The 17,825-nt window shown below is 41.3% G+C and overlaps 1 protein-coding gene across 1 annotated transcript; it reads left to right on the plus strand.

Moving 5' to 3' along the window:
* The first annotated feature begins 222 nt into the window (after positions 1–222).
* FAM89A (family with sequence similarity 89 member A) lies at positions 223–6,465 on the plus strand. Its single transcript, XM_059841564.1, has 2 exons — positions 223–511; positions 4,469–6,465. Exons 1-2 carry the CDS (start codon positions 257–259, stop codon positions 4,625–4,627), a joined length of 414 nt encoding a protein of 137 aa, XP_059697547.1. The 5' UTR covers positions 223–256; the 3' UTR covers positions 4,628–6,465.
* The last annotated feature ends 11,360 nt before the right edge of the window (positions 6,466–17,825 follow it).

Below are 17,825 nucleotides of genomic sequence, written 5' to 3' on the forward strand. Positions count from 1 at the left end.
GGCTGTTTCTGCGGGGCACCGGCTGAGGCCGCGCCCGCAGGGACTCACTGCGGCTCAGACAAAGCGGCCCCGGCCCTGAACCGGGGCACCTGCGGGCGGCCTCTCCACCGCCCTGGACCTCCCCTGCCTCCCTGCCCTCGGCCGGCCCCGCTCGGCTCCCCCGCCCCCGCCGGGCCCGGAGGCGGGGCGGGCTCCGGGCGGCGCCTCCCGCGGCGGGGCCGAGGCGGCTCCTTCCGTCGGTGGCCGCGGCTGCAGCATGAGCGGGCCGGGGCTGCCGGGGCCCGGCGGCGGCGCGGGGCTGCCGCCGCTGCCCAAGAGCCTGAGCGGGCTGCTGAACTCCTCGTCCTCGGGCGGCGGCGGCGGCCAGGGCGGGCGCTGGCGGGACCTGGAGCGGCTCTACGCGCAGAAGTCCCGCATCCAGGACGAGCTGAGCGGCGGCGGCCGGGGCTCGCCGCGCCCGCCCAAGCCTCCCAACCTGGACGCGGCGCTGGCCCTGCTCCGCAAGGAGATGGTGAGCGGGCGGGCCGGGGCTCGGCGGGGGCGGCGGACGTGGCGAACGGCGGCGGGGGCGCCGCCACCTCCCCGGGGCTAGAACCCTCCCCGGGTGGGCCCGGGCCGGTGCAGCCCCCGTACCCTGCCCGGCTGCCGGGGCCGGCGGCGGGGGAGGCCGGGGCCGGTGGCGGTGGCGGCGGGGCCGCCGCGGGCGCGGATGGGGAGCCGCTTACCGCGCCCTGCGGCACCCCCGGGACCCGGCACCCACGCTGAAAGGCTGGCGTTCCAAAATCCCCCAGTGTCGGCAGTGATTCGTGCAGCCCAGGTGGCTGTGGTTCGGCGTAGTTCTCTCCAGGACTCTGTTTTGATCCTGTAACGCGGCGTGATTATAGCGAAATTCTTCCGGGCGACCTGGCGCACCTTTTGATTAAACACTAATTGGGTGTTGGTGCTTTGCTGGTGCAAGCTGCAGCTGTAATGACTAATAATAGCCTAAGCCTTGCGCGCTGAGGGTTCTGTAGAATCAGTGCAAGAAAGACAAGGAGCTGCTGGAGAGAGTCCAGAGGAGGGCCACAAAGATAATTAGGGGTCTGGAGCATCTTTCTTAGGAAGAGGGACTGCAGGAGATGGGCCTGTTTATCTAGAGAAAAGAGGACTGAGAGGGATTCTCATGAATATATATGAATATCTGAATGGTGAGTCTCAAGAGGATGGTGCCAGACTCTTTCCAGTGGTGCCCAGCAACAGCATGAAGAGCAGTGGCCATAAACTGAAACACAAGGAGTTCCACCTCAAAAAGAGGAAGAACTTCTTTTCATTGAGGGCAGCAGACCACTGGAACAAGCTGCCCAGGGAGCTCATGGAGTCTGCCTGTCTAGAGACATTCAAAACCCACCTACTTGTGTTTGTGTGTCACCAGCTTGAGGTGACCCTGCTTTGGCAGGAGCTTTGCACTGGATGATCTCCAGAGGTGTCTTCCATCTCTAATAACACTGTGAAGCATATAAAATATGGTATTGCTGAAAATCTACCAAGTTAAAGACTTTTTCTCAGGCTATGTGTTTGAGGACAAGAAGCTCTTTTGAAAGGTCTTTCTGTGGATTTAGAATAACAGTGTAGTGTGCTGAAATCCTAGTCTGCCACCAGTGTTTCAACAGTTAGAGATAATTCTTAAAACTGTGTGTTAGAATTGCCAGTTTGCATTAAAGCTCAGGAAGGATGGGTGTCTATCAACTGCCAGGGCTTTCTTCTGCAATGCTGTAAAAGGAAACAAGGACATATGGCCTTAGTCGTCTTAAGCCTTTCCGAAAAAGCAAAGATAACTCATTAGGCAAGTCTAATCTATTTTTTTTCCTAATGAGAAATCAAATGAGATACTTCTCAAAGTCATTTGTTAACTAGACTTCCCCTTTAAACTTTCCTTTAATACTCTGTTATCCTTGATGATAATTTGATAAAATACTTCTGAAGAAAAAGATACTTCTAAACACATCAAAGACTTTCAAGGAACAGGGTTCTTGGTTCCAGATGTACTTTTTTGTGGCCTGTGCAAATTAGAGAGATTTTTGTGTACCAATAGGCTGTCTTTCATCAAGAAGATAAAAGCGCTTTATTACTGATATTGAACACTCTTTCTTGCAGCAATCAAAGATATTTTTATTGAGTAATAGGTTTGCTTTAAATTTTCCATAGTGAGTGAGGAAGAAATGCACAGAGCATCTTTCCCTGCATGATCAAGCAAGGTATTGTATGTATGTATATGAGTTTTTAAAGCTGAGAAAGTGATGAACTTTAGAGAGAGAGGGGGAGAGAGGGAGGAAAGGAGAGGTCATTTCAGAATTGTGATCATGAGGAACAGAGTTAGCACATGGAACTGTGCACTATAGGTTGTCTTATCAAGAGTCAAACACAGCTTGGCTGGCATTAAAAGCTGTGCTAATGCTATCAGGGTTGGACATTTCTTCAGGCTTTTCTTACCTCAGGGATCATACTTGAAAGTTTTGAAGAGGCTGCATTTTTCTCAGTAGACTTCCTGTTTGATTGTTTGTTATTAGCGACAGCAACAGAAAAATAAGATATTAAACATAACCATTTGGTTTAAAGACCTGTTATGTTAGTGCTGCTGAGCAATTTTTCCCTTGAAGTTTGTGCTTGGCAGTTAGTAGGATTGAACTTCACAGAAAGTGCTCAAGTCTTTTATGCAGCTGAAACAGGAGAGCTGCTGGTGAAAATGCTCCCACTTTCCTTGGGAGACAAAGGTCGCCGATCTCCAGGTTGACTTTTTTGGCTCAACTCACTCCTGATTGCTTTTTGAACAGCTCTGGACTGCAGTCTTGTCCCTCAAACATTTAGCTCTTATGCAGGCCTTCCAGGTGGATATCCTTCTTGTACGTCAGAGCGTTAAGTCCAACTTCACAGCATTCTTTCTTACCTGATGTGAGCAGATTAGATTATAAAGGAAAGTGGGTGAGAAAAGTAGTGTAGATCTGAGGTGGTGGAAAGACTTACCTGTAATATTCTGGCAGCTAGCACAGTGCTCCATGTCTTGTCCTAAAGTCTTCACATTTAGCCTGTGCAGGACTTTGTTTTTTGGCTTCATGATGTCACCAAGTAGTTTGTGTTCTTGAAAGATGTTGTATCCTTGTATCCTCTGCTTCTCAGTGGCATTGTGGTGTATGATTTTTTTTTTTTTTCTCCCTGCTTTCAGAAAGAGCTGCTGGTAGAATAGTTCAGCAATGTCAAAGTAAGATCTTCATGCTAGTTTATTGTGGTTTTCTTGTGTGCTGAGTGTGTTGTCCTGAGAATTTAGAAGCATAAGGAGAGGTAAGAGTTCTCATTGTGAGTAAAATACAGCCTGGTGTTCAGGTTGCAGTAAAGGCTGCTAACATTTTTTATTTATTTATTTATTTCTTCTTGACATGAATTGTGGCAAAAGCTTTTTATTGGATGAAACTGAGGCTCACTAGGAGCAGTCTGTTGGCTTAACACTTGGTTGAAAAATAAGGCTGAAATGGCTGTTTCTCTAGAATCTCTAATTGGGTAGTGGTTTAAATTTGCTGCAAGGCAAAACCTAGTTTTAATTTGATCTGACTTGGATAGGTGACAATGTCAAGTAAACTCTCCATTTTGTTGCCAGAGAGGGAGACTGAATTGAGTTAAATGGGTAGCATTATTTCAGTTTGCAGTGCAACATACTGGTTTTGTACCTGACATAAAGATGCGGCCTTTTTTTTAATGGTTTTTCAAATCTTTAATGTGCTCTGGAACTAATATTTGAGAAGTTTAAGGACCAAAATATTAGGTGCTTAATTATAATTAAGCCGGTGCTTGAGTGGCACACGAAAATACTCTGAAGATTTGTAAGAGATGAAACTTGTCCTTGTGTCACTTCTGCTTTAGTTTTGCTGCCTGAAGTAGAGTGCTGTGTTGTGCTGGACATACCTGGCTTTGTCAGATGCCTGTGTACATCAGTATTGAAAATTAGAGTAGAAATACTTAGCTGGGAAGTGGGAAAACCAGTCAGAGTCCCATTTAAAACTTTTACTCCAGGCCATTTCAGACAAAAGCAGAGAGCGCCTGTGATGGTGTCAGAGAAAGATGTGTGAAAGACACATGGTGTTTCTGGAAAAATATCTCCCTTCCATAACAAGGAATATAGACTTCATGAATTTATCTGCCATGGCTCCGACAGCAGTGAACTGCTCATTTGAAGTTAAGCCCATCATTGTAATACAACGTTTTTAAGAACATGTTGCATTTGTTCTGTACTATTGCATCACATCGTTCCTTGTTCTTTTGTCCAGTTTATCCCGTGGGGCATCTGTCACCTTAGAAGATGAATTTTACTTTCACTTTTCGTAACTGTTCAAGGTGGAAAGAAGCTTGAACCTCCTGTTTAGCAACAAAAGATATATAGCATTATACCGCCATAGAAAGACACTTGTAGTAATGATTGTTTGAATTGTTTCCCCTTCAGGTTGGCCTTCGGCAGCTGGATATGTCATTGCTGTGTCAGCTCTACTCCCTGTACGAATCCATTCAAGAATACAAAGGTGCCTGCCAAGCTGACTCTAACGCAGACTGCTCGTACGCCCTGGAAAACGGATTTTTTGATGAAGAGGAGGAATACTTCTAGAAGCAGGAAGATTCCCCTCGAGGCTGACTGGACTGAGGTTCTTTGGTCCTTCTCTCCCTGTAACACATCAACAAGAACGACTGGAATTTGTATGGATTCTCTCTTCCTGAGGAGGAACACCCAGCTACCCTGAGTTGTGTTAAATTCTCTTATTTTAACAGGCTGTCAGTACAAGTTACTCATGCAAATACCACTTGAGCAAAGTGCTGTACTTTAACTTTTGAAGAGTCTTCAGACATGCTTGACAAGAGTTTTCAATTTAATTTGGAAGGTGGGTGTTTTCATCTTACAAACATTGGTAGCTTATAACTGGAATTCTAATTGTAGTAGACAGCAGTGACTTCCTGAGTTGTAATAACTTCATAAGGGGGGAGGGAAGCCTCTGCTGTGGTGTAAATAGCTCTAGGTGATTTTTGGGGGGGTCAGTGGCATTGATAAATGCATTTTGAACAGGCATCTGGATGCACGCACATCCTCAGCACTACTAAGCTAGTTCTGCTCTTACCGGCTGCATCCAGTTTTGTACTGGGTGAATTGTTTACACAGTGAATTTTTTTTTTTCTCCTTAAGCTAATTTATTCCTAGCTTACAAGCTGTACATGTGATAGTGAATGTTATCAGCAGGTTTTTTTTTCTGTTGATCTAATTCACTTTCTTGGTACTGCCACTTGGCATTAACTTTTATACTCTTCTCTGGATTTTTTGCATCAACGTAGCTCTGCAACCTGCTAAATGCTGCTCTGAAATGGTTTGCTTAGCTTTTACTGCACTGCATAGTAAAAGCACATTTTCAAACATAGTCTGTCTGCCACTATGTGGCTTGGAATAACATGAACTCTTGTGCAAGTGTTCTTGATCATATGAAGAATAAGGAAACCTCTCATATGACACAATGGGACAAATTGCAATATTTTATACTGGGTGAACTTTGTTGCTGTAAGGTAGATGACAGCTCTTTTTAAAAATGCGAAATAAGTATTTTGAGCACATACTTTGCATATGTTAAAACTTTTTATACTAACTTGTTCTTTGAAATATAACTTATTTTTGTTTTCAGAACTTACTAAAGCACTTGGTTAAGTTTTTATTAATTCATTGTGTGAAATGCTTAATCAGCTGAGAGTTGCCAACTATCTGAGTTTTCACCCTTCTCTATTTTAAGTAAAATCAACTCCCAATGCGATTTTAGTTTCTTAAATTTAATTCTGAAGATTGCTGTAAAGCGCAGTGCCTGAATCTTGACACAAGGTAATAATTAAGGGCTTAAACCTCAAAGGGTTTTTGCATGGTTCATGTCTGGCATGCATGCAGTTTGCAGGAAGAATTGGAGATCACATTCTGGGGTAGCTCCTCTGTTAGTTTTTAACAAAGGCTAGGATGTTTCAGTGATAAAAGCCAAGAGACTTCAGGGTGAATTCCCTCTAAAACTGGCTTATTATAGTGGAATTCAAAGGCCACAAGAGTAAAGACTGTGCTGTAATTGTGTATGTGTATAAGTTCTTAATCTAGTCTGTGGCAGTGGTTGGATATTTTTTTAATGTTAATTCTGGTCTAATTGCTTCACTCACCCAAAACTAAACTGAATGATAAGGAAAACACAGATAATTCAGATAGTTATATCTGTACTTAAAAGTTGTGTGCCTATGTGTGTATACATGTATAAATATATATACACACACATATTTACATGCAACTTTATGCTTTGACTTAAGAATGTATAAGCTTTTAGTATAATTTGCTGTGCTTTTAGTATTTACATGAGGCTTTTTCTAGTCTGTTGAAGTACTGCTATTTTCTTGCTCTTTCCCCAAAAATAAAAAGCATGATGTTTAGCATAACTTTCTAATGTTGTGTGTATTTTAATTTACTTTTTCAGTGAATACAAGCTCTACACCCCTTCCCAACCCTCCCATAAGAAAACTAGGACTAGTCATCACCCTGGACTGAAGAAAGCAATTTTTGAATTACATTGGAAAAAGTTCCACCTGGCTCTGTTTGGAATGGAATTTCCTGCTTCTCTGTCTTAATTGGATTTTACTTGGTTTTGAATTCAGGAGAAAATCCTGTTTCTAGTATTAAAACTAATGACTATGTTTTACAGATCTTTAGACACTGCCATTCCTTAATAGTCTTGGTGGTGAGAATGGACTTGAGCAAAGTTCACAGGACTCTCTCTTACATAAATTAAAAAGCAAAATTATTTATGTTTCTAATCATGCTCATGATTTAGGCAACATGGAACGTTTGGGTGGTATTCCCTGTACCAAGGGAAGAATAAAAGTCCTAAAGCATTACTCCACAAAATTTGGACTGAAAACCAGGATGGATTATAAGGACTTGCTGAGTTTTCAGCACCCTGCCCCTTTTAATAACACCATCTTACGGGGGAGAGAAGTTATAGTCTGTGTTCCTAAGGAAAATGCCACAAGGGCTGGCCAGCCAGAAGAAGGTTGTAAAATAATAAGCAATAAGCAGTTGTTTCAGAGGCTGATTTCTGTGCCTGGTGTTGCAGTTGTGAGCTGTACCTCTTTACCACATTATAACAGCATGAAGCAGGGAAACTGCTCTGAAAGAGAGGTGCTTGGTATGAAAATGTAGCTTAGATACTGAGTAGTTGCTGCAGGCAGCTTCAGTCCCAGTGGTGTGTGCACGATGGAACAGAGTCATGTTACTACAGAAGTTACTACCCGTGGTCCCAACCACATCCCAACACAGCTTTCCCATTTTGACTCCATAACCCCAGTTCATCTCAACTCCTAAGTTTTTAAGGGTACCTTTTAAGGATACAATGAAAGAAACCCTTGGAAACTTCTCTACCCAGTGAACACTGCGGAACATTTCCAGTCCCACATAGCACATGCAATAACGAGCAGGCCCAGGAAAAGACAGGTTTACAAGGAAGCAGGAACAGTCGGGCTCCTGCTGCCCAGAGGTGGAAAACTCTGAGTACAGCAGTTCAGAAGGCACTCTACGCTGTGTGACTTCAATGGCCTTTCTCCAAAGGGCCTATAAATGTGGTAAAGCAGTTAGAAATAATTGTTAGTTCTCCACTAGCTATACTTGAAGTTTTATTTTTACTTAACAGCATATCACACTCATTCCATTGCTATGACAACTGCAGAGTCATACTGTCATAATTACATTACAGTTTAGTTCCCTGGAAATTTCCTTAGTCTACAAAAAGAGAAGAGTCTGCAAGGAGTGCTCTGCTTTGGAGAAAGCGGGTGCCAAAAGTAATGGGTGACTGATACTAAGGCTAATATAACAGATGAGCATTTAGGTTCAGCTTCAGCTCCTGGTGAAGTCACTGTCAGTGCTATTGACTTTAGCGTGGATTGACTTCAAAGCAGGGATCTTCTCCTAAAATCAGAACTGCTGTTTGTTATTTTCAAGACTGTGGAACAGCTGCATACTTAGATAAAGGAGATATTCAAATACACACTACAAATGGATTACTAAAAGGTGCTGCATTAATGCACTGAAATGCAGTAGGCAATCATTAGAATAATTTGTAAAAAGCATGAATGTTGCTTCAAAGAAAGTTTTCCAGTAAAGGTGGGGCAAAATTGCACTCAGTTTATGCGTAGTTTAGATGCTTGCTAAAGTTGAGGTTTTAGTACAATATTTGGTGTAGTCATGAAATTGGAAGACTAGGAGAATTAGGCAAACATTACTTTAGTATTTGTAATTAATTTAGTTCCTAATCATAGGTAACCATTTTATGTGGCTTCTAAAATAAGTTGATTTATTTTAAAATTATTTTTACAATTTCTTGTAAATAAGACAGTTTGGAAATTTTAAATGCAATGAAGAGCATAGCAAAGCCCCCACAGTGCTTATAACTGATCCACTTAGTATTTATTTACAGGCCTAAGGTTTTGTGCCACATTTGGCCTTCATCCTAAGGAAACAAAGCATATGCAGTAAATCTTTCCAGGCATTTTCTATCAGTCTGCTTGCTATGAACTAGAGCTGATAGGACAGAAGTTGGTCTGTTCTTAGAAAGCTTGTAAGAATTTGGAGCTGGAGAAGGACAGACTTAACTGTGTCTTCCTTGGACAGGATCATAGGTTCTAATTCCCCTTTTGGCTTCTGTTTGGCCACACAGTTGCCAGAAGGCAAAAGCTGGGTGGTCACCCAGCTGCTGGCAGCCCTGCAGTAGCTGGGGCACTGCAGTGCTGGGTGCCAGGGGCAGTGGGAAGGAGATGAGTCTCAGCACATCCTTTAGGGAGTGAGGATGAAAACTGCATAGACATCAAGGGGCTGCCTTCAGTGGGATGCTAGAAGGGAAAAGCAGTGGGGAGGAATGTTAAGAGTCTCTGGACATGAAAGCTTGGCACAGTTTGGAAGAGATGCTGAGTCCTGGGACATGAGTTCTTTAAATTCCATGTTTGATTAGTTCTGCTGCTGACACCTTGGGGGATTTTTCGTGTCCTTTTTTGGCCTGTTTTAGAGACTGGGGTTGTGCTACTTGTCATGTATTTTTAATGTGACAGTCATTTGTTGCAGGTATGCATTTTTACTTAGAACATGTTTTCTTTGACTTTATTTAGCTGCCTAGCTAAAGCCATCCATTTTCCTTGAGGAATTAGATTGCTCTGAGGGCAAAGGAAACTAATTCCCCCACTCTGCTGTTCAGCTGGCTGCTGGGGAGGAATGTGAAATGGAAGGATTAATCAGATATGTGCCAAAGGGAACCCTAACAACAGGTCTTTTCTCCAATGTACAGCTCTGTGACCTTCAGCCACTTTGAAAGAATTTACTTTGTTTTTGTGAAGCCTGCCTGTACAGGATACATTATCACAGCAGTTTGAAGTTCATATTCCTTTTCATATATGACATGCATTTTTTCAGAAAATAACTCCTCAGAAGTACATTTTTCCATCCATTATCTTTGGCTTATTTGAAGTTACTACATTTAACTCTGGACAACACTGCATGACCTAAGGAAATAACTTGTTTGTTGTTTTAGCAAAGTAGTTAAAAGATTTTTCCTATTTCCAAAGTCATCTTCTATTGATTTTAACATTTTCTGTGAGTTTCCAAGCTCCCTATGTGGTAAAGCCTCTTAACTGCTTATTCTATGATCCTGGGCACTCCAGCTCTGCAGGTAGCTTTACAAACACCCAGGGTCTGCTGTGAGGACTGGGTTCTGCAATGGCTGAAAGAGCCTGCGGGATCTGTGCACAGGGACACGCTCTCCTGAGCTGAGGTGGTCTGGAAGAGCAGAGGTGGCGGCACGGAACCCAGATGTGCTCTAGGGGCTGAAACCTAGGTAAGGCTGGATGTGTGCTGGACTGGCCCCTGCAGCTTGTGGGGCAATTGCGTCTTGAAAGGAATGAAGAGGATTAGCAAGGGGTTCTCACTGAGATGACTCACTCTGCAGTGAGTTTGGCTATTTGGTTTTAAATGATAGAGGAACTTTGGAGGGGATGAATATTCACTGCAAGTCTCTTTCCCTTAGGTTTTTGGCGCCTTCTCTTTCCTCTGTTCAATTTGCAAAACTTAATTAAATGAATGTGGAAACGACCAGCCCTAAGTAATGAAGCCCACATATGATTTCAGAGGAATGTGCTTTTAGCAGTAGAATTTACATTTTTCAGATAGGGTTGGTATGCAAGCTAAAAAGACAAAGCCATCTGCTACTGAAATACACAGACTTGTGACTGTTTTGGCTCTTCTCTGAACTTTTGCCACAGATTATAAATGCACTTGTGCTAAGACTTTATTAAGATAATGTCTTCAAGAGAATGTAATCTTTCAGAATTGCTCAAGTTTAATATGAGAGGAGAAATCCCATGAAAATGATGGATTGTTAGAATTTAGTGGCTGAAGCAGATCGTTTGGAATTGTTGGTGCACAGAGAGTTCAGTTCTATGTCAAACCATTGCCTTAAATTCCTGTTAGCAGTTCAATCCTCCTTGCAGTGCTAACTACTCACTTTCAGAAATCACAAGCATTTCTTCCACAGGTCAGAAACGTCCCTGTGATTATCTGGGTAGACACATGAGTAAGAGTTTGTGAGCTCTTTTTGGCTCAGGATACCAGGTGCTGTCACAAACAATCAAGTTGCCTGTCTGAGCCCTACCAGCTCTTGCTTAAACTCTTCTGACTCGTCAAACAGCAGAACCTTTTAAATCATTTACAAGCAGGCAGTGTAATAAGGTCGTTTCTTCAGTTATGAAAGCACCTGGATGACAAGGACAGTACATTTTGTTGGGTTTTTTTCTCTTAACTCTTCACAGTATCTTTGGTTACCTGAATCTTAATTCTAACAAAGCACAAATTATTTGTACTGAAAGGCCTCATGGATAGTGGAAATTTCAAATATTGCTTGCAGAGGTGAGCTAACAAGTGAAGTTTTGAAAAGGTAAAGTACAAGCTTAAATAAGATCACATTTTAACCTGTTCCATTACTCCTAAACAACATCAAAGGCTGTATTGTGGAATAAATACAGCTATATAACTAAATACAGCTAATATAACTAATACAGCTAATATATTCTAAATACAGCTAATATAACTTCTTAAATGCTATGTTGCACTAAAGATAAACAAATGAAATATTAAAATAGTTTGGTATAGGGGAAAGACATTTTATCAGAATCAGCTGCAAAAAACAGTATATAAAATCAGAGAGAACATTCATTTCTCATAGTATTAGAATATCAAAGCTCTGTTACCATGTGAATTTTGTCCTGTATTAACAATCTTGTATCTTTAAAATAACCTTGCTCTTTCTGACTGATACTTAGTCATGATGCTCAAATTGGAGAAGCATTTCCTTAAATACCTTGCATCATACATATAACCTGTAGAGAACATAGAATATATAGCATCTAATCAATGTATAATTTGTGTGCATTTTTAGAAGAGGAAAGACATTTATGACCAGAGTTCTAGTATATTTTTGGAGACCATCATTCACAGTTGCTTGCATACAGGATTAACCCTTAAGGATAAATGAGAGAAGTAGAAATTTGCAGTAATCTCTGTGGGGAAGAAGGAATTCTAGTTTTTGCATATATTTTATGCTGTCTTCACATCCTTATAGGGTTTGCTTGAGGTCTGAGTTCTCTTATGTAAATAGGTTTGTCTTGTCTCCAGTGCTTTGTGTGGTGACACAATAGGACTTTTCACTTATCACTAGCCAGTCATTCAAAAAGTCCTTTCTGTTTCTGTTGCAAATGCAGGACTGTGAAGCTTTCAATGTTCCTTCTTCTCATAGAGAATAATACTCTTTTCTGTGCTTTTGAGTGCAGGTGTGTACAGGCAGAATGCATCAATCAGTGTTAGAGAAGCCAAGCATATCTCGTTATTACTGCAGACATTTATTTGTATAAGCATCTGCTAAAATGTGTGCCCACTAATGAAAATTTACACTACAATTTCTTTTGCAAATCAGGAGAGAGTTTGCTGGGATGCATTTATTCTCCAGGAACAAAGATCTCAATGCATCATGCCCATTCTCTCATTCTCTGAATTACTTTCATTTGTAGGCACTGATTGTATTTTTGTTTCAGCTTAATGGTGTGTTACTCAGTGCCCATGTCCTTACAGAAAGTCTGTAGTAGACCCAAAGAGGTGCAGGCTGCCTTGTTCATTTAAAATTAAATCTTCAATGCTTTGTGGTCCTGCAGCTGAGGAATTTGATGGATTTTCGTGTCACTGTTTTAGCAAGGCTAAGCAGGGGGTAGCGGAATAGGAAGCTTGCAACCTGGAGAATAAAACTGAAGGACAGAAACTTTCTAAAAGACCAAGACACCATCTTCACAATGGATTTCTCAAGTAAAATCCTGTATTTTCACAAAATCATATTGCTTGAATAAACGGTCATAGTTGAAAAACAACTGGGCATCAGACTGCAACTACATGCAGTAGGAGTTATAGGTCTCCTAATTTAGGAAAGGCAGCTTAGGTTTGGTCTCTGAGAGCCAGAATCTCTGCCTGCCAGGGAGAACATCTGTCAGGAGTACCTATCCATCCCAGCGGCTGGCGGAAGGACCAGATGACCTCTGAGATCACTTTCTAGCCCTGTCTGATTCTGTGAAAACAAAACTGTTCCTGAGGGGGTGGCAGAGGCAGCTGCCTGCTCAGGACAAAGAGCTGAGCCTTCAGGAGCAGCTGCTGCAAGGAGTTTAGAGGAGACAGCACTTTCTAATATAATGGCATGAAATGACAGATGGCACCTTCCACCCTGCCATTATAGTGAGGAAGGATCTGCACACGAGGGCTTCCTGTTTTGCCATCCTCTATTAGGTTGTGTTGGAGAGGATTAAAAACACCTCTCTGAACTTTCAATCAAAGTGCTTGTGCAGCTGAATTAGATTAGAATCACCATGCTGGCATTTTGTTACATAAAAGTAGCTGAGTAACAATGAGAGAAGGGAGACGTGATCTCTCCGTGCTTCTGATGCTGTTTTGTCAGGGACATGACTTTTTTTTAAAGCGATACAATCTGTTCTGTTGCACAATACTCAGACTATTGTGGGAGGAAGGTGCCTTTCTTGCTGGAGGCCTTTTCTTTCAATGTAGGACCTTTAAACAGACAGAAGCTGCACAATTTCATACACAGATAAGGCAGAAAATGTCCAGGTTGTATGGAACAGGTTTGACCTTCCTCTCCTTCCTCCTCTCCTAAACACACACTCACACACATACACACACACCATTTACATAAATTGCACAATTCAGTTGAGCAGAAAACTATTTTAGGGAAAAATCCACTTAAAGAAGAGCAAAATCCATTTGAAAGTATGAGAGTTCCAGTATAAACTAGGTCTTGTCATGTGGTTGTGTAAAGAAGTGAATACCTGCCATTGGGTTAGTCCACAGCAAAGTTAATTTGCTTCTCTAAAGAAAAGGGTTCAAATCACCATTCCTGAAAAAATTCTTCATGAATCATCGGTGTTTATTTTCATTTTGCTCCCTCCCAGGACAAAATGAGTAAGAGATGGATTGTGCTTTCCTTGCCGTATAACCCATCTGCCATTTTCACACTACTAAGTAGGATAAATGTCCTTAGAGGGAAACAGATTGCAGATCTGGACAAATTTATAAGGTGTATGCTCAATGTAATACATTCTCTTTTCGTCCCTGTCCTGCAAAATCCAAGACATTTTTTCTGGTGCTGGTATGTGGCATGTTATTATCCAGTGGATGTTCTCAATGGGAAATGTTTTCTTCCTAGTTATTATTACACTTCTGTTGGCTTTTGATTTTCAGTGATCAAAAGAACGCTGTAGCCCTACTGAGAGAAAGAGAGACTATCTCTGCTGCAGCCAGGACATGATACATGTGTGGCTTTGATGGTTAGAACCAAAGCTTTATTCTGGAAAAGAAGTGAGAGACCAAAGAAAGGATCAAAGTTAAGGAGTGATGCATGTATGACAGTATCAGATGGGCTGCAGCTTGCCTGGCAGGGAATCACTATAAAGGTAACACCCACAGGTGCTTACAGAGTGGATAAGTAGTTCTGAGGAAGGAGTGCAAGGTGAGTAGAAGTGCTTATATGTTGTTGAGGTCTTGTTTTCTTGTTTAAATGTGTGCAATGTTATTGAATTTGTTTACTGAAAAGATACCAATGGTTTGTAGTATTTTTTTAAGAAATATTTTTCTGCAAAATGTATCAGTGCTTTCTACCTCAAAAGTCTCAAACCATCAAATAAAGTACCTTATTTTTTTCTTTTAGATTGCTGAAAGTAAGATCAACTAATGTGCGAGTTCCCTTTGCTCATTTTTAAACTAATTTCAGATTTATTTTGGCACACAACAGCTGCAATAACTTCAAAATCACAATAAGGGATCAGTGATTTGCTGTGTATACTCCTAAAAGTCTTCAGATGTGTATGTTCCAGAACTGCATGCCAGCGAGGGTCAGAATTAAAGCTCCCCTTAGTATAACAAAGACTTTAAACATGTCACCTTTAATATTCACATTCTCTGGCTTCTGGCATGTCTGTTTCATATCTGACATTCACAGTGTTGACTGACTCCTAACAACCTGCAGCTGAAAGGACTTAATGCTTTTCATCTTTCTAAGCAGACATGAACAAATTAATCCTGCCCCAAATCCTGTGATGGTGGAGATACAATCATTTTATGGAGCCACATAAATGACTTGCTCAAGGTCACAGCACTGGTCGGTCTTAGAGCCAGGATTAGGATTCAGGTCTTAATTCAGGTCTCCAGTCCTGTGCTCAGAGAGCCATGGCACGCACTTCTGTGCAGCAAAACGGTTCTTCTGCCTAAAAAATGTCCTCAGAATTACAGTCAGAGATTGGAAGAAGTCAAGGGGACCATCTGGATTTATTTCAGCAGCAGCCAGCACATGTAAAATCTCTTAAGGTCACACTCTTATGCTCCTATGTAAAGGAATTTAAACCACATTTTTACCCAGGGGAAAAAACCCAAACAAACCCAAACAATAGCTATTATTCTAATGAAAAGCAATTAAAACATCATTAGCAGTAGTCCCTAGTTGCTTTGCAGACCTGTCATTTGTCTACACAGAGCTCAAAAAAAGCTTTACAAACTTAGGACAGCAGATCAAGATTTTATGAAGCTCCTTAGGTTCATATCTTCTTTCTTGCCACCTCAGTAATACAGTAAGCATTACTGGAAAGACTAAGAAGGTCAGAACAGCTAAGAGGCAGGAGAGAAAATGGGAATCTTGTTATATACACCTTCCTGCAAATTTTAACTGCAGAAACCTGAGTTTCAAATTAATTAGTAAACAAAAATCCTATTGATTTTTTGCAGTGGAGGAATGTATTCATTCTCTCTCTTGCCACATGAATTTTTGCAGAGCTCAACAAGATTCAGAATAATCCCAGCTTGTGGGACTATTTAGATTTTTAAGAGATGTCACCCTGAAATAATTTGAATTTTATAGCTTTTGTGGTTGTATCTTGAATTGACCTTGATACCAAGTCACCGAAACAAATATTTTGGATCTGTTTTTCATCACTAATTTCATTCTCACATTTCTCCAAACTGAAGATGGATGTTCATTTTAAAAAGCTTGGATTTGTGATTTTAAAAAACAAAAATTAATCAAAGAACACATATGTAAGAGTGTCTGCGTGTTCCTTCCAGTTTGGAAATCAACAGTGGTTTCCTCATCAGCTCCAGACTGGCACTGCAGTGCTTAACACCACTTGGCTGGGGAATGCTCAAGGAATGCAAAAGCGGGCAAGCCCCTGAGAAACAAGGGCCTGCTTGTTTAATGAGAAACCAGCTAATAGTTTTCCAGTACAGATGTCCTGCTTTACTTTCAGTTTGGTGAAGACTGGGCTAACAAATGGCAGCTTATATGCCTCTGAGATAGGACTTGTGTGGAAGGAAGAAAGGGCTCCCTTGTCTAAGTGCAGGGCACAAGGGTGGTAGCCCTTGCACCAGCAAAGCCTAATGCAGCACGCACTAATGCAGAATGAAGGGAGAAGCTCTGCTTTTGCACAGCTCTTCCTGTTCAGTGACTAATTCTATCACTGTACAATTGCTAATTCTGCCTTTGAAAGGGTATTTTCAAGGCTGTAGTGCAAACCACTGAAGTAATGAGGTTACTGGTACCTTTTCTAGGGAAACCCACAGACTTTACTGCCTGGAAGACATCTTTTGCTTTTGTTGTGTTGTCACTTAAGACTATTACAAAAATGTCTCCAATTAATACTACTCTTCTTTTATGTTCATCATTTGTAAACTTGGTAGTAGGATGTTTTTATATTTGCTTCATGTTACTCATAAACACCTATACTGCATATTTTCTTACATATTTTTCTTGAGATGCTATCTCCTTAGTTTTTACTGCCATCTTAATATTGTAGAAGTCTGCCAGACTCCTACCTTCTCTTTTAACCCTCCTTAGCTTTTACTGTAATTCTCCAATTTTGCATATGCTAATTTCTAAATACTTGCTACATGACCTATGGGCCCAGAGGAATTCCAGCTCCCACTGCGCAATCCTGAGCCATTGCTCAATCCAAGTCTCAGTAACAGCCCTGGTTTTTCTGTGCATTTCATGCAACACAGTTCTGAATTGGCTCCATAGGCCACAATACCCCTTCTGATTCCAAGTAAAACTCAAAAGAGTTTCTATAGGTTCACTTCCAGGCTGCTGGTTTTTTAACTCAAATAAATCCTCTCCTATAACTTAATGAAACAAATTATGATACATAGAAAGGGCTATTTGCCATCCATCTTCCAGCACAGGTAACTGTTTCATTACAAAAAGTTTATGGAAAAAAGATAAGTTCAAAAGACAAAAAAGAGTAAAAGCAAGAGAGATGTGACAGTTTTAAACAGGCAGAAGCTTAAAATAGTCTTGGTTCTCTCTGAAGCAGTATATGCTTTCAAAAGCATAAAAAATGCACTCATCTGCCCCTGCCTCCCTCAGTGGGTGTCCTTAAGCTCCCCCTAGATTTGTGAAATATTAGTGTATTTGTCATGTTAGTTTCGGTAAAGGAGTAACTTTAACAGCAAACAATCTGAATGCCCTACATTACTAATGATGCCTCTGAAGACTGAGAACCTGGACCACACCTGCTTTTGTTCCACAGTTCTGTAGCTTTTAATTGTCTTCTCTTGCTTCAAAGTTGTGTAAGGGCAGTGGTGGCTCCTGGCAGGATTACAGAGTGCATAACTGATACATTATCAGTGTATGTGACAAGATAGGTAAACACTGCTTCTTTCAGAATGTGTTTGTGTCCATTCTAGGTGTTCTGGAAAAAACCTCAGAAAATACCTGAAATCAGTTTTTAAAAATTCAAAATCAAGTTTAATTTAAGAAGACTGTCCTCAAATAAAATTTATATACATTGTATTTACAATTTTGCTGCTGACAACATCATGTTTACATATAATAACCTGCATTAGTTACACCGAAATGGGCTCCACTCAGCCTCGAGACTGAAGCCACTGCCAGTGCCAGTCTGGATGTCAGATGCTCTCCAAAGCTGCTCTGTCACTCCCCAGCCAGGCACTGGAGAGAAAACAAAAGGAAGGGCTCATGGGCTAAGACAAGGATGGGGAGAGTTTAGTCACCAATTACTGTCATGGACAAAACAGACTCAACTTAGGGGAAATTAATTAATTACCAATCAAATTAAGAGTCTTACATACTTAAATATAATGCAATTGGGGTTTCTTGCTTTCTCTGACATGCTCAGGAAGTTGTGAAGTATAACACAAACAACAAAAG

The sequence above is a fragment of the Haemorhous mexicanus genome, chromosome 3 (genome assembly GCF_027477595.1).
Source record: "Haemorhous mexicanus isolate bHaeMex1 chromosome 3, bHaeMex1.pri, whole genome shotgun sequence".
Lineage (NCBI taxonomy): Eukaryota > Metazoa > Chordata > Aves > Passeriformes > Fringillidae > Haemorhous > Haemorhous mexicanus.

Bases quoted from the DNA above. Each gene is read 5' to 3' on its own strand.
- FAM89A (XM_059841564.1), top strand. From the start codon at position 257: ATGAGCGGGCCGGGGCTGCCGGGGCCCGGCGGCGGCGCGGGGCTGCCG. The intron at 512-4,468 runs GTGAGCGGGCGG...TTTCCCCTTCAG, and splicing joins CCCTGCTCCGCAAGGAGATG to GTTGGCCTTCGGCAGCTGGA.